The sequence below is a fragment of the Podarcis tiliguerta genome (genome assembly GCF_965153285.1).
Source record: "Podarcis tiliguerta genome assembly, chromosome: 1".
Taxonomy (NCBI): Eukaryota; Metazoa; Chordata; class Lepidosauria; order Squamata; family Lacertidae; genus Podarcis; species Podarcis tiliguerta.
In genome coordinates this window covers 33,699,295-33,715,257 of record NC_139534.1, presented here as the reverse complement: position 1 = coordinate 33,715,257, position 15,963 = coordinate 33,699,295, and the positions used below count along the sequence as shown (strand labels likewise).

Sequence of the window (15,963 nt, the reverse complement as noted above, 5' to 3'; positions counted from 1 at the left end):
GTTAAACAACGTGGGGGATAGGATTGAGCCCTGCAGAACCCCACAACTGGGGACCTTGACTAGTATTTACTGTTGTTCTCTTCTATCTCTACTGTCAGGAAAGGCTGAATCTTCCAGTTTTTGGTTTAATAGGATTCTGTCTTATTTCCTTTAGATATGGGAGCATTGGAGTGAGATGGTGTGGAGATATTGAGACGGATTTTATATATTATCCACAAGAGACACAGATATGCTTTTGGCAGAAATTTTTATATTTGTAAACAGAGGAGAGTTATCTTGTCTAGACTGTTGCAGTATTCTACTCTGCCTAATTTCTCCCTCTGAGTTTTGGAATTTTGAACTAACAAAACTTCACAGCCAATGGTTCTTTCTGTTTCTGTTTTTTTATATAAATTTCTAGAATTTTGATTCTTTCAGAAAGGCAACATAAAAAAAAAAGAATTTAAGCTTCTATGAGGAAGTGGTAGGTGAGAGAGTGGTTTGTGTGCATGCTTGTGCATAAATGCATAAAATATATTGTTTCAACATTCCAGAAGACAACTGGAGCAGAACCCAAGGCATAGTGAAATGGTGGGATAAGAGGGATCCACTTATCTCTAATCGAAACCAAAAGCCTTTCCTTCTTCACACTGCATTCCTGTGATCAAAAAATTCATCACAGCAGACAATCTGTATTGATTTACAGTCCCTACTCTGCTTGTAGGCAACTCAAATTTGAGGCACAGAGAACCACAGTCAATATAAAGATTCTGTATTTTTATCTTGCCTTGTCTGCTTTTGACTGCACCAGGCTGTTTGCTTCAGTTCATTGCTCAGATTGCAGGTGAACTTTATGTGCATCACTTGCATTTGTTATTTGTCAGAACTGTAATAATATCCAGGAAAGCCTCCAGCCTATTCAGGCTGAAATCAGCCAGTTTCAGCAAATGAAGAATTAGCAGCACAGCCTGGTGACAGATGAAACAATCTTATGAGGGCATTTCTCAATGTGCACATGAAAGACAGCTGGATTCATAAAGGGCTGCCCTTGACCAGCTGCGGGGAAATCAGACTTGTCTAATAATGGCTTGACAGTGGAGGACAGCCTGTCTCTGGAGGATAGGCAAGCACCTGGATTTTAGACACTGGCATGGTGCTCCATATGTTAGTTTATTTTGAAGTTCTCTGTCTGAAGGTTGGCCTATGCAGCTAGAACGAATGGATGTGCATCTGAAATAAAAGAAGTGTCTTTGCATTTAAAAAAATGTTCCGAACTTGTAATTTAACTACCATGGCACCTTTTTAAATTGGGATGGGCAAATTGTTTTCCAAAGAAGCCCAAATTCCATGTATTGGACGGCTGCAGCTCCTTTGCATATTTCCATTCTATTTATAGTATACATCGCTATGATTTAACCTGGATAATACCAGGGTATGGTTAGTGTACACATACACCCAGTGCTTTTTTCTGGGGGGGTGCAGTGGTACACAAACCCCTAAACATTTTGTGAATCTTTGTACTTTTGTCCATTTATTGTATTTATTTCCCCCAATTTGAACTATAAGATAGTGATTTTCTTGAGTCAAAATGACAGTACCCTTAAACTTTTTTTTTAAGAAAAAAAGCACTGCATACATCTATTTTTCTGTATTCTTGCTGAGGAAATGTTGCCATATCTCAGCCATTGAAAGAGGAAGTCAGTGGTTCAAATTTCACCACTGCCATGAACTCACTGGACAAGACAAGCATCCTCAGTCGCTAGCTCATGTTTGAAGAAATATGAAGCATTTTAGCCTGGAGTATCACCAAATAAAACAGCTTGGCAAATAGTGATCTCACAGCAGAGGTCTTAGTTCTCTCTCTCTCTCTCCGCACCCAATATTTAATACATGAATACTGATGATGATACTGGCTTTGCCACTGTAACTATTACCAAGACAAAATAAATACTATGCATCATAATCATCATCATAATCATCATCATTTCCAGACTAGGATTGACATTATGACAATATATGTGCTAGGGGAATAGGTTATTCCTACTGGATTGTTTGTAGAGTTTTAGATACAACCCGTGCAATCTTTTTTACAGGTTTTAAAGGGTTGTGTTATGTTGGAAAGGGAGCAATTTTTCTCTCCTATGCCCACTGGTTTTTTTGATTTTTAAATTTATTTTTACTTCCCATGTGCACAGGGGAAGTTTATAGCGATCATCCATTGGTAGCAAAGCCCACCTTGTGAGCTGAGTGTAGCTGTATTTTCTGACTCAATGGTGCAAGGCTTCTCAACCATGAAATTGCTTCTTTCATGCATTCCTGTACATTTTTGCCTGGACAGTCACAGTTTAGAAAACTTGATCGTGACAGTGAATAGAGCAGCTGGGCAATCAGTTGATGCTAGGGATGAAGTTTAGCTTTCATGTGTGATACCATTTCCCTCATGTTTGGTTTGGGGTCAGAGGCAGTAATTATGGAGGGCAGTGTGCAGTCTGATCAGTCAGTAATATCTAAAACTGAAGCAATTACGTACTTTACCTAATTATTACTTTTATTGAGGATACAACAAAAGTAAGTCATTTACTTACTTTATTTATAGATTTGCTTTCGTTCACCATGGCTGGCTATAGCTCCATTGTAGGGAACCTTGCCCATCCAGATGTGGTTGTATTATCAGCTTCCATCAGCTTCAGGCAGCACTGCTAATTGTCATGGGAGCTACATCCAACCATATTTGGAGGACTACAGATTTCCATTTCTCAAAGGCTCAAGAGTAAGACAATCGTCTTACTCTACCTACTTATGGTTCAATCATCTTTGGTTCAGGACTCAAAGTTTAGCAAACATCACTCCAAGTTTGCAAATGCATATGAAAAGCTTATCATTCTGCAACCACCTTGTAACAAGGTTTAGACAGTGTGAACAATGAGGACGGTATATTGATGACAATATTGATGATTATTTAAATTTGTATCCTGCCATTCTTTTGTAGAACTAAGGGCTGTTCACAGCATAAAAATACAAGGTGAAAACACAAAATACATAATAAAAACAAACCAATAACACCCCTCTCTCTACCCCCTCCCACAAACACATTTAAAAGGGTACAATTTAGGATGTTAGTCAGCCAAAGGCCTGGTTAAAGAGGAATGTTTTTACCTGGCACCTAAAGTTGTATATTGAAGGCGCCAGGTGAGTCTCCCTGGGGAGAGCATTCCACAAATGGGGAGCCACTTCATAAAAGTCTAATTCTCTTGTTGCAACCTTCTGGACCTTTCACGGAGGAGGTGCATGAAGAGGGGCATCAAACGAGGATCACAGGGTCTGGGTAGGTTCATGTGGTCCTTAAGGTATTGCAGTTCTGAGGCATCACTGATGGTGACTCTGCTTTGGGTCTACTTGGCAATTGCAAAAGCACTGATGTGTGTGTGTATAATATTACTTACTTTGCACCAATCCTCTAGATCATCTGCCAAGGCAATGGTCAGGGATGATGAGAGATGTAGTTACAGTAGTATCTGAAGGGTATCCCATTGACAACATCTGCTCTGAATGATCCAGTTCCTGTTTCCTTCTTTACAGGGCCCGACACAAAGTTGGGTGAAATAAAAATCTCCCAGAAAAGTTCTTCAGATTTTCTTAAAACACTAGATTATGAAAACAAACAAACAAACTCACTTTAAAGAACTGTGGAACTTATATTTGGCCCAAACTCAAGGACACAAAGAATGTTCAAAGTCCCAGGTCTGCATATGGCTTGTCATCAGGATGTCCAGTCTTATTATGCCTGGAATTTTAAAATGCCATCTCTTTTCCCATTGGACCATCTCCCTTTTCATTTTTTTTTGTGTGGAACATAAGGCAGCACAAATCTGAACTGTTAACTACTTTGCTTATAAGCATTATCAATTATGCCAACACAAGATGTTTTAGTTAGCTAATGATCCCCCAACTGGCAGGTAATTTCGACCTGCAACAGCAAAGCAAACATGACATATGGTATGGTCACAAGCATTGCCAGTATGCATGAAGCTCACTGTAAAGCCTTCTGGACTTGGGACGAAAGCAGGAAGAGTTGCTTTGAAACAATCTCGGTCAGTTAATTTATAGTAGTTTGCATCTCTGATGTCTGACAATTGTGCAGTTCTTTTTCCCATGCCCAAAGGTGTAAAGGAATTTCAGTGTAACTTTTTCCTAGCATATCTGTCTTCAAGATACATATCTGACAGTATTCATGAAAACATAATTGATGTTTTGGTTGAGTATTTCTGAGGCAAATGTGGAATCATTCAGCCTGAAGAATGCCAGGTATTAGATGAATGACTTTGTCCTGTGCCCACAAGTCAGGCATGCTATTCCTAGAAGATAACATTTCCTTCTATCCCTGGTGTATTTCTTTCAGAGTTAAGGGAAATAACGCTCATTGATACAATGTTTGCAGTCTAACTAATTTTGCGAAGTAAAGACAATAGGCAATAACTTTGAATGGAAACATGCAACCGAGTATGGAAGCAACAATTTCCTCCCTTCACAGGCTGAAAATCTCACTTGTCACAGAGTTTTTCTTTGATTGTTGCTTTTGCACTCCTGACAGAAATCCAATTTAGGAAGGAAGCTCTGAGACCAACACATCTGTTACCTGCTTTGTGAAGTGCAACGCTGAAGTCTGCCTTAAACCTATTAGTAAATTCTGATGGGGAGGGGCGGGTAAACATCTATGACACAAAAAGTGTGTTGCCATATTCTAGCTTTATTTAGAATGCCCCTTAGCTAATTGCTCCTAAACTAGCTTCTGAACATGACTGGAATACTAAAAAGCATTCATGAAGGACCAAGTCTGTAGCAAAGAAAGAAAGAAAGAACCGTGTGGAATCTCATTAGGTAGCATTTTCTCATCAACAGTTTTTCTTTATTATAATAATTAATTTAATTATAATTATTGCTAAAACTGCAGCAAAGGATATTGTCTTACAGTAGGAGGAGAGAAAACCTCACAACATGGTGGCAGTGGCCCTTAGGAGATGGGGAAACTTGACATAGACACACTGTTTCCAATATTATACTGTGCTCTAGAAATACAGTGGTACCTCAGGTTACATACACTTCAGGTTACATACGCTTCAGGTTACATACTCCGCTAACCCAGAAATAGTGCTTCAGGTTAAGAACTTTGCTTCAGATTGAGAACAGAAATCGTGCTCCGCAGCAGCAGGAGGCCCCATTAGCTAAAGTGGCGCTTCAGGTTAAGAACAGTTTCAGGTTAAGTACAGACCTCCAGAATGAATTAAGTACTTAACCCGAGGTACCACTGTAGAATGTAAGGCAGGGCTATGGAAAGGAGGAGACTATATCATTGTGAGATTGGTTCTCAGTGTTATTCATTCTGTTCCATTGGACAAAGTAAACAGGGATGCAGGAGGAGCAATTTCCACACACACCCTCCTTCAGATTCTGAGTGTCACCAGTCTCTCCAGTTGGATGGAGGCATTGCTTTCCTCAACCTTATCTTGGATTGCAGCTTCTTTTCATTATCTTCTATACAAATTGAGGATCCCATTCAGGTGTGCCACACAGTATACAGGCTGTGGATAGTAAGACTAGAGAAGGAAATCTGTCCCTCAGCTTTACATTTTTTTAATACAGTGGTGCCTCGCAAGACGGAAAACCCGCTAGACGAAAGGGTTTTCCGTTTTTCAATGCGCTTCGCAGGACGAATTTCTCTATGGGCTTGCTTCGCAAGACGAAAATGTCTTGCGATTCCTGGGGTGTTTTTTTTCGCTCCCCACCCCCTTTTTCTAAGGCACTAAGCTGCTAATAGCCTTTTAGCAGCTAATCCGCTAATCCCTTAAGCCTTTAATAGCCGCTAATAGCCGCTAAACCGCTAATAGCGCTAATCCGCTAATAGGGTTGCTTCGCAAGACGAAAAAACCGCTAGACGAAGAGACTCGCGGAACGGATTCTTTTCGGCTTGCGAGGCACCACTGTATCTTGAAACATGGAGTTACAGAATTTTAAAGCACCTGTGTTTTCCTAACAGTTTACTAGCCTGAAACACTACTAGGGTTGGGGAGCAAGATAAACTCCCTCCCTCTTAACTACATTCCTCATTGTTGATTATGATTTCCCTTTCTCTCTCTCCCCCCCCCCCCTTACACATGGATGTGTTCTACTCTTTTAGAGTAGAAAAAGGTCTCTACTGGCTTCATTGTTATTGGGATTAAGGGCCAATTCTTATTTTATGGAGCAGTATGATTGGGAAAATGTTGAAAAACTGCACATTATCCACTTGAGTTGCTTTGGAGATGGAGAGAAAGATTAGCCTCTTAAAAACCTGCACTTTGTGTGTGTGTGGTTTTTTTAAAAAAAAATTTTTGAAATACTCCTTCATCTGCTACTTTGTTCCTACTCTGGCACAAAAGCTTTTTGAGCTTTTAACTAAATGAAATTCTTGCGCAGAGGCAACTTTTGAAAAATTAATGCTCTATTTAGAGTTCTAAATCCCTAAGGAAAGCTTGATATTCAAGCCCACATTCTGAGTATGTCATTGTTATGAACAGTGACAGATGAAGGTGTGAGTGAAGTCTCTTTGTTCTTGCAAACTGCAGACCTATTTAAATTGTATAATATAACACGATAGAGACATTTTCAAGACACATTTCCCCATCTATTACCAGATAGATAGATAGATAGAAGACTGGATATAGTGTATTTTGGTTCAGCAAAATTCAGCAAGGCAGTGTCAACAGAGTTGTTCTTAAAGTGTTACTTCTGGCTAAGTAGGGAGAAAATTATAAATTATTTGTTGGCGCAAATTACTGCTTTTGAGTAATATACAGAGGGATTTTTTATTACTGTACATTTGAAAATTTCATATCTGAAACAGTGCATCAACCTTCTATTATATAGTGTAATAAACATTAACTCCAGTATCGAGTTACTGCTTGAAATAGATGGTTCATTCTGTAACGCTACTCTAAGGAACATACAGCTGTGTCCAAAACCTTGAATGTTGCACACAAATATAAAAGGAGAAAACATGTAATTTACCAAACTGGCATCTCTGAGAATTTAAATTCTGATCTGCATTTCAAAATGCTTTGCATTCAGCTTTGCATTCTTGCAGTTTCCACAGCTGCTTCAATATGAATGAAATGCATATGGTTAGGATCTAAAGCATTGCATACAAACCACCCATCACATCAGCTTAGGTCCTCTACAGTGGCATTCCATGGGGTGCAAGATTGCTCTGCTGCCCAAAGCAGAAAATGAAAGCTCCCATGTATGGGAACACTTTGCATGCATTCCTGTACTTAGAGAAAAAGGAGGCTGCCATAACCTAAGTCAAGACCATTGCTCCATCTAGCAGATTGCTGGCTGCACTGACTTGTAGCAGCTCTCCAGGGTGTTAGCAGAAGACGTTCCTAATTATACCTGGGAAGACCAGGAGATCTTTATGTCCAGTGTGTTTCTGAGGTGCTGTTTGTTTCCTGACAACTTTAAGGTCCCTGCTCTCATTACTTTTTGTTCTTTATCTGGGATCAGACAGCTCTTCAAATATACAACTGTTCTCTACAAAGCAGGACACATGAACACCCACCTGTGACAGCTGGGGAATCAGGAGTAGGACCTTGGATACTGAATGGAAATTCGGGGCAGAACATTGGTCTATAAGATATACCAAGATCTCAAGCCATTTAGGACTTTAAAGCCAACACTTTGAATTGAGCCTGGAAACAAATAGGCAACCACTATAGATGATTAAACAAAATGAGTCTAAATTTATAGAGTTGAAGATCTCCTTAGGAAACTCTTGAACCTTGTGCCCCGCCCCCCATAACTCTGATATTTAAGTTCTTATATTTCCATGATGAATTTGGGTAGGATTACCCTACCCCCCACAACTTTGAGGCCTACTTAGTATTGTTATGGGGTTGGGGGAGGAGTAGGCTGTATGCTACAGCAGGTGTTAAAATTTAAGCAATGATTCAAATTCCTGGAGTAGCCAGGCTAGCTTCCTGGTGAGGTGATAGCCCAGGTAATGGGCCATTAAGGGAACAAAGAAAATAACTCTTTGCTACACAGATAATGGTTAGGGCCCCCTTCCTCAACTGGTTGGTCGAAAAACAAAGAGAAGAGTGGAGTTAGGTGAGCTAGAAGCTGAAGAGTGGCAGGCTGGGAAGTGAGAGAACCATGCCTGATTTCTGCTGGAACCCAAGGCTGCAGCTATGGGAGAAACAAGGGCCTTTTGGAGTGTTAATTCTTTGAACCCCTCCATTGCAGGCTCTGTGTGTGTGTGTGTGTGTGTGTGTGTGTGTGTGTAAATAGACCATATATCATAAAGACACCACAGTCTCCACTGTGCCTCATTTCCAAAAGCAAGCATGAGCCTGGAATCACCACCTGGAGATTGGGGTGAAATAAAACAATATACTACTGTATGTGTCCAATATATCCCAAGACCACTTTTGGATAACACTGGCTTGTGCTTTCCACAAGTGTCTGGTCTAATCAAAAAATATGTTAATAATAATTATTGCATCAGTCTTGTCATAAGGCAAATTTTTCATTGTAAAACTTGTATCTGTTTTTCTTTCATTTCCTGAAATCTTAATTAAGAAGGAATACCAACAATAATTTCTGAATTTGGTCACAGTCTTCTGGAGAGTTCTATACAAGTCCTGTTGGAATGAATGAAAATACCCTTCCTTTCCCCCTTTCCCCCTTCCTTTGAATGGAACTTTTGTTTAGGGAATCTTTTAATGTTTGATGCATTACTGTATTTTAATATTTTGTTGGAAGTTGCCCAGAGTGGCTGGGGAAGCCCAGCCAGATGGGCAGGGTATAAATAATAAAGTATTATTATTATTATTATTATTATTATTATTATTATTATTATTATTATCATTACTATCATTATTATCATTATTATCATTATTATTAATATTACAGGAAATATTCAAAGTATATTTTTTCATTGCTTTCGATTATTAACGCATCTTAACCAAGGGTGATTTTTGTTATCTGATCCCAAGTCAGAAAAGTGTTAGTTATACTTAGCTCTTGAGTTGAGTATATTGTTGCCCAACAGGTACAGAATGTTGCAATCTCTTAATCATGGCTAAGAAATTCGGAATAAGCAGTGGGCATGTATTCCATTTCCCTCTTGCCTCTTGTTATAATCCTTACTTGGTTTGTTTGTCGGCTTAGTGTGAATTTGCACTGCTGCGATCGAGCATGGTTAATGCAGATCAAGGTTGCCATCATATTTGAATTAGGTTTACAGATCCTTTAGCTAAAAGCATCTGTGAAGATGTAACACCAAGCTAGGGCTTGGCAAGGCTTACTGGGCATGGGCTAGATCACTCCCGTGGAGATCCTCCATGGGCCAGGCCGGTGCAGCGCGATGCCAGAAATTGCATCTGTGCATGTCCGTGGTGCCAGAAATCGCTTCTGCGCATGCTCAGACACTGAAAATTGCGCCTGCACAAAAGTGATTTTCGGCATCTGGGCATGCACAGAAGCAATTTCCAGAGCTACAGAAGAGAGTCCCCACGCTGCGCTGGTTTAGTGCAGTGCACAGGGAGTCGCCGAGCAGGCAGCTCAGTTCGGGGGCAGCTTGTGGGCTGGTTAAATGGCCTCTGTGGGCCCCAGGTTGGGGACCCCTGACCTAAACCCTACATTAAGGCCACAATATGAGGCAGGGGATAACGCATGCCAAGGAGGGGAAGAGGGAGAGAGTGCCTACAGGATTGGTAGCCTTATGCCTGCAGTGAATCTACAATGGTCACTCCTCTTCTTCTTTTTCACAGAAGGATTTTCCATTTACTGTAGTTGTATAAATTCTAACAGTTGTGAAATAGTGGGAACTGGCCATTGCTTCAGAAGATTCATCAAGTCCTTTGATGACTGAATAGTAGCTTTGGTAGTTGTAAAATACAAAAGGCACCCAAATAACGAATGCATCAAGCTTTTTTATTTTACGCCATACTTTTTGATTGCTGCTGTTAACTTTCTTAATGTAGAGCAATAAATAGTAACTGCTAAATTATCCCGTTACAATCCGTAAAGTCACCTAAGCCACTGTGTTTGGATTTGGTCCTAAATGATAACTGTTGCCTCTTAAATCGCCCGTAGTCACTGCAGTTTCTCATCTCGTCTGACTGCTTTGCTTCTATTCATGTGATGTATTATCTACCCTTGCATTGCTGAAATCAATACAATCCTGAAAGGGATAAAGCCACAGTGGAACAGTTTATGGTCACATAATTTGTACATAGCCAAAGGGAACAATAGTAAATAGGTATGTAGCGCACTCTGTTTTCATGTTATTGATCTTGGAAAGTGTGTTTTCATCACATTTAAACAGCTGTACTTACTTCATGCGTATTCATAAATCTACATTTGACAAATGCATGATTTCCAAAGGAAAACATTTCACTCACTAGAATATTGCCAGCAATCAAAATTATTGTAATGACCCGAGGAAGATGAAAACAGGGTTTTCTTTTATTTGTTTGTTTACAGCTCCTGTAATTGTAGTCGTGTTTCTTTTAATGTGTCATAGTTTTGAACAGGAAGAATAAATGGCACTGCTGTTTTAAGTATGCAATATAAAATGTAAAGGTATTTTTATGTGCCTATATGTAAATCATCCAAGGGGGGAATGCTTAGACAAACTGGTGGAGGAAGAGGGGGGCGGGGGGAGTGTACTGCCCCCGGCACCACGACCCCGGTGGGGTGCCATCGCAGCTGCACGCCACACCCCCAGAACGTGCACCATGCCCCTGCGGGCAGCGTACCACACCCCCAGGAAGTGCGCCAGCCATGCCCCCGCCTGCTCTCCGCCCCTGGTGCCGGAACATGAAGTTCCGCCACTGCTTAGACAGTAGCATCAGATTTTTAGGTGCAAGTGCTGCATAGTATCAAAAGAACATTTTTTGAGACTAGTAGCTAGACATATTGGGGTGGGAATGTTGGGTTTTCCCCGCCAGCAGAGACTCTACTGCTGTGTTTCTGCCTCATCAGTTTAGCTGCTCATGATTTTTCAGTAGCAAGGATACTAAGCATAGATCAAGGAGATATTGTTTACATTTTGAGGAGGTTTAATAATCCAGCCATCAGTGAGATGTGGGAAGGAGAACAATGCTGAAATGCTGTTTTATTTGTGCATGTGAACATAGATGTATGTGTGTGAGTGTAGGCATGTAAGGCTAAATGAGAAATACCTTTTGATGTTTTGTTTTCTCTCTGTGTGCAGATGCTTGGTGCTGAGTTTATTATTTGCTGTTTTTAAAACATTGATTCTTGTTATTTTCAGTGTTTTGAGAGCAATAAAATGTCTTTAGAAGGTGGATTTCATGAGTCTTAGTACTAATATCCCTGTTACCCACAGCATAGATTCATTTGTTACCAGCAGGAATCTTTCTTGCAGGTTTAGGGAGATTAATATTCTGCTTTCATTCTGCTTTCAGTGCAGCAACCTTGGGGCCTGGCTTCTGGAACCTGATTAACTTGTATGCCATTATTTAGTGCCATGGAATGAATTTCTGAATAAATCAACTTCCTTTTTGTCTTTGACAGATGCAAGACAAAAGTCTACCCTGATGAACTACCAAACACAAGTGTGGTCATAGTATTTCATAACGAAGCCTGGAGCACTCTGCTTCGTACTATTTACAGTGTTATAAATCGGTCTCCACACTATCTACTTTCTGAGATTATCTTGGTAGACGATGCCAGTGAAAGAGGTATGAGTGAACAGAAAACAAATTATGATAAGGAATAAATAATTCCAGAGTAATGTTGTGGCAAGGCGATAAGAATGTAAAATACTTTTAAAAAGAAAATGAAATCTGTTTACTCTGAAAATCTTGCATTGCATTCCTAGGTTTTATGGGGACAGTGGCTAGAGTGGTGAAAAATGTGTACTCAAGTCTATCAGATGCAGGTGAGATTCCCTTTTGCCTGCTCAGTGGTAGTGAGGGAAAGTATCACCATTGCATCTGGGCAATGTTGTGGAGTGTCACTGTTCAGAGCAGGTTGGGGTTTGTTGAATGCTGACCCAGGGAGTGAGCTACAGAGACCCACTGTAGCCCATGGTGAACACGTACTTTTACAGACAAAATGAACCATACCTGCCCTGTGTAGAGCTTCAATTTATAACTGACAATTGCTTGTCAAGTTTACATGGATACTTTTCAGTGTGTGCATGCAGAGAATGTGGACAGAATACTTGCAGAAGTGAGGCCTGCCACATGCACACCCAGGCTTAGTAAATTTACCCGGTGGGACTTGCTCAGCAGGTAACAGATTGTTAATGCCCCTCAGAAAAGGGGATTAACAGTTTTAAAAGACTCTGTAGTAGGACAAGTATTACAGAAACTCCTGTTATATCCTGCTGAGGTGAACTTGGGAGCAATTGACCCATAGCTGACCAGCTACAAGCTGGGCACTCCTTATGAGTGGCTGGGGAAACCCAGCCAGATGGGCGGGGTATAAATAATAAATTATTATTATTATTATTATTTATTATGACTGACCATTCTCAAATGTACTATTTTGTGGGAGGGTTTTGAATGATGCAGTAATAAGCCTGGCTACAGGTATTTCTGGATGAAACCAGTTATCTAGATCCTTTTCTTGGAATTCTGTCCTGTTTTTGTGATACATACTAGGTATGCATGTCCTTGTATGGTTTTCCTGGACCTCTCAACTGACATCCCTCTAGGATGGGAAGAGGAGGCCCCATTTTATGTGGTTTCCAAAGGTCTAAATTGTGTACAGGGCCAATGCTGCCAAAATGATTATTCTCAATCAGGTCACCTAAGGCCTTACTATGCTCTGCAGTGTATTTGTGAGAGAAATTATATTGCTGTATAGGAAAGAATTACTCCTGAACTTTGGAATTCCTTCTTCCATAAAACCTGCCCATGCACATTTTTCTTTTGGCCTTTTGGAACATGGTGAAAAGAAGGCATTTGAAAATGCAGTAATTTCGTCTGCTTCCATCTCATAGGATCATATTGCTTTTTGTTACATATCAAATATGGAATATTTATTGTTTGACTTGGATGTCTTAATGACAGAAAGACAGAGTAGGAATGTTTTAATAGATAAATAGGATATATGTCAATACCTTTTGTTTTGGCCAAATACTTCTTTTATTAATTTATCCTCTTCTGTTCTATCATAATGCCTTGCTCTTCCAAAGGAAGTGCTTTCAGCAGCCAGCAACTGTTTCTCTTTACATAGCTAAGGAAACATTATTATTTTGAAAAGTCAGTTGTTTCAAGTCTTCAAAAACCTATTAAGTGCTGCCAAAGATGGGCGGGGGAAGTAATTATGACCAGGAAAAGTATTTTCAAGTGCTCCAGTGTGGGCGAGAGGCATAATTCCTTGTAGCTCCCCCCCACCCAAAAAAGACAGTAGCTATCTATTGTCTCAGCATAAAAATATGACCATCATTTATTTTGCTTCTTTATCAGAAGTGTTCTTTCTCATGCACTGGAAGGATTTTGGAGTCCCTTACGGACTTATGTGAGCCAAAGTATATTCTCTTTGTCTGTCTCTCATACAAGAAGCAAAGAAGGAGTCTGTATGTATAGGATAAAGGTAAAGGTAAAGGTATCCCTCACCATTATGTCCAGTCACAGAGGACTCTGGGGTTGCACGCTCATCTCACTCTATAAACCGAGGGAGCCGGCATTTGTCCACAGACAGCTTCTCGGTCATGTGGCCAGCATGACTAAGCTGCTTCTGGTGAGCCAGAGCAGTGCACGGAAATGCCGTTTACCTTCCCACCGGAGCAGTATCTATTTATCTACAGTGGTACCTCGGGTTACATACGCTTCAGGTTACATACTCTTCAGGTTACAGACTCTGCTAATCCAGAAATATTACCTCAGGTTAAGAACTTTGCTTCAGGATGAGAACAGAAATCATGCTCCGGCGGCGCGGCAGCAGCAGGAGGCCCCATTAGCTAAAGTGGTGCTTCAGGTTAAGAACAGTTTCAGGTTAAGAACGGACCTCCGGAACGAATTAAGTACTTAACCCAAGGTACCACTGTACTTGCACTTTGACGTACTTTCGAACTGCTAGGTGGGCAGGAGCTGGGACCAAACAACGGGAGCACACCCTGTTGCAGGGTTTTGAACCACCGACCTTCTGATCAGCAAGCCCTAGGCTCTGTGATTTAAACCACAGCACCATCACATCCTATTATGCGTAGGATACCCATGCTAATTTACCGTGCACAGCTGCAAGACAGTGTGCCCTGCATCTGTTCCACTTGGTGCTCTTTTTCAGGCTGTTACCCCACATGTTTCTTCTCAATGACCCATGAAACAAACAGATGCTGTATTCACCTCAGCATTCACATAGTGCTCTTTCTCTTTTTCTGCTGGCCTTATTTCCCTCCTTTATTCTGTGAATTGTCAATATGTCTCTCAGTAGCTTTTTGTTTCTTCCTTCAGAATCTTTTGACCTTTGCAAATGCGTTTATTAGAGTGTTGCAAGGAAGTCATCCTTTCAGAAAGCAGTGTGTGGCATCTTAACAACACAATTTCTATCCTGTGTTCCTTTTGGCCTCCAAATTTCATTTGAACAAACACTTTGTTGTATCCCCCCCCCCCCCCAATTTGCATTTGGCAGATTTTCTGAAGGTCCCATTAGAGAATTATGTGAAAAGTTTGCAAGTGCCAGTAAAAATCATTAGGATGGAACAGCGATCAGGACTCATTCGAGCTCGGCTTAGAGGAGCAGCAGCTTCCAAGGGCCAAGTCATAACTTTTCTGGATGCACACTGTGAATGCACTTTAGGCTGGCTGGAGCCCCTGCTGGCAAGAATCAAGGAAGACAGGTGAGATTTCAGAACTAATCCTGTATAGCTTTTGCACTGTGACAGCATCTACCAGGAGAGCTTTAATTAGAAGTAAGTTTGTTATAAACTTCTTCTTTCATAGTATTTCAGTTAGTTATGGGAAAGGTCTTATGGGCTGATACTGAAAATATAAGTCTCAGCCAAGGCCTTTCTAGTCTTTTCTAGAACAAAAGTAAGCCTGCACATTTTTTTATTTGGCTCCATTGTTCAGCAAATTTGTCTAACAAGACATGTCCTCCTGATTAATGTGAGGGGTCTGATTGGCCCCGTTGTTAATTATTTTATTTATGGATTTAGAAAATGTATACCTCACTTGTCACAATCCTGAAGGTAGTTACAACAATTCACACACACACACACACACATCATAGTCTTTATGATGTGCAATAACTGTTGCTTTATCTTCACCCAGATTGGGGTTCAAAAATCCAATTGACAAATACAGTTGGGAATTATGAACCGGAAGAAAATAACAATGCTAACTCGCCCTAACTCACTACATATCATAGAGCATTGATCCTAAAAGATCTAGCCCATAGCACAAAATGTATTATCTCTCCAAAGAGTTATTGCAAAGAGGCAAGGTAATAGAAGCAGAGATAACAACAGAAAAGGCTAGCTTATAATGAAATGCATACTAACTGGGGTGAATCCCCTGAACTAGTCAGAAGCCTTCAAAGCTAGAACTTTCTGACACAGTTGAAACAACTTCCCTGTTAGCAGGCCCTGACCTTGGAGCACAGTAGAAACAGATAATCAGGTGCCTCAACCCAATGAGATCATTTTCATTGGAGAAATGTTGGAGGGTAGGGAGTTATCCGACCCCTGAGCTGTCTGAAGACAGTCCTGTATAGAGAAGTTTTTAAAAATGTTTTGTTATGTTTTTATATATGTTGGAAGCTGCCCAGAGTGGCAACCCAGTAAGATGTGTGGTGGTGTAAATAGTAAAATTATCATTATGGAATGGGACGTCCCTATTTTCATCGGAGAAATGCTGGAGGGGATGTACATGGAGTCCATAATCCTTGGCTCCATCCAATCTCAATAATTTTTTGATCCAGCCTGTTCTTCCTGTGGCTTCCTACTGTTAATTACATTGTCAGACTAAT

At 40.5% G+C, this 15,963-nt stretch overlaps 1 protein-coding gene across 2 annotated transcripts in view; it reads left to right on the top strand.

Moving 5' to 3' along the window:
• Nucleotides 1–15,963, top strand: part of GALNT13 (polypeptide N-acetylgalactosaminyltransferase 13) — a 150,109-nt gene that overhangs the window by 58,686 nt on the left and 75,460 nt on the right. For both annotated transcript variants that reach the window (XM_083409611.1, XM_083409612.1), the window contains exons 4-5: nt 11,557–11,723; nt 14,626–14,833. In XM_083409611.1, coding sequence (XP_083265737.1) covers nt 11,557–11,723; nt 14,626–14,833 — 375 coding nt within the window. The remainder of the gene's footprint in view (nt 1–11,556; nt 11,724–14,625; nt 14,834–15,963) is intronic.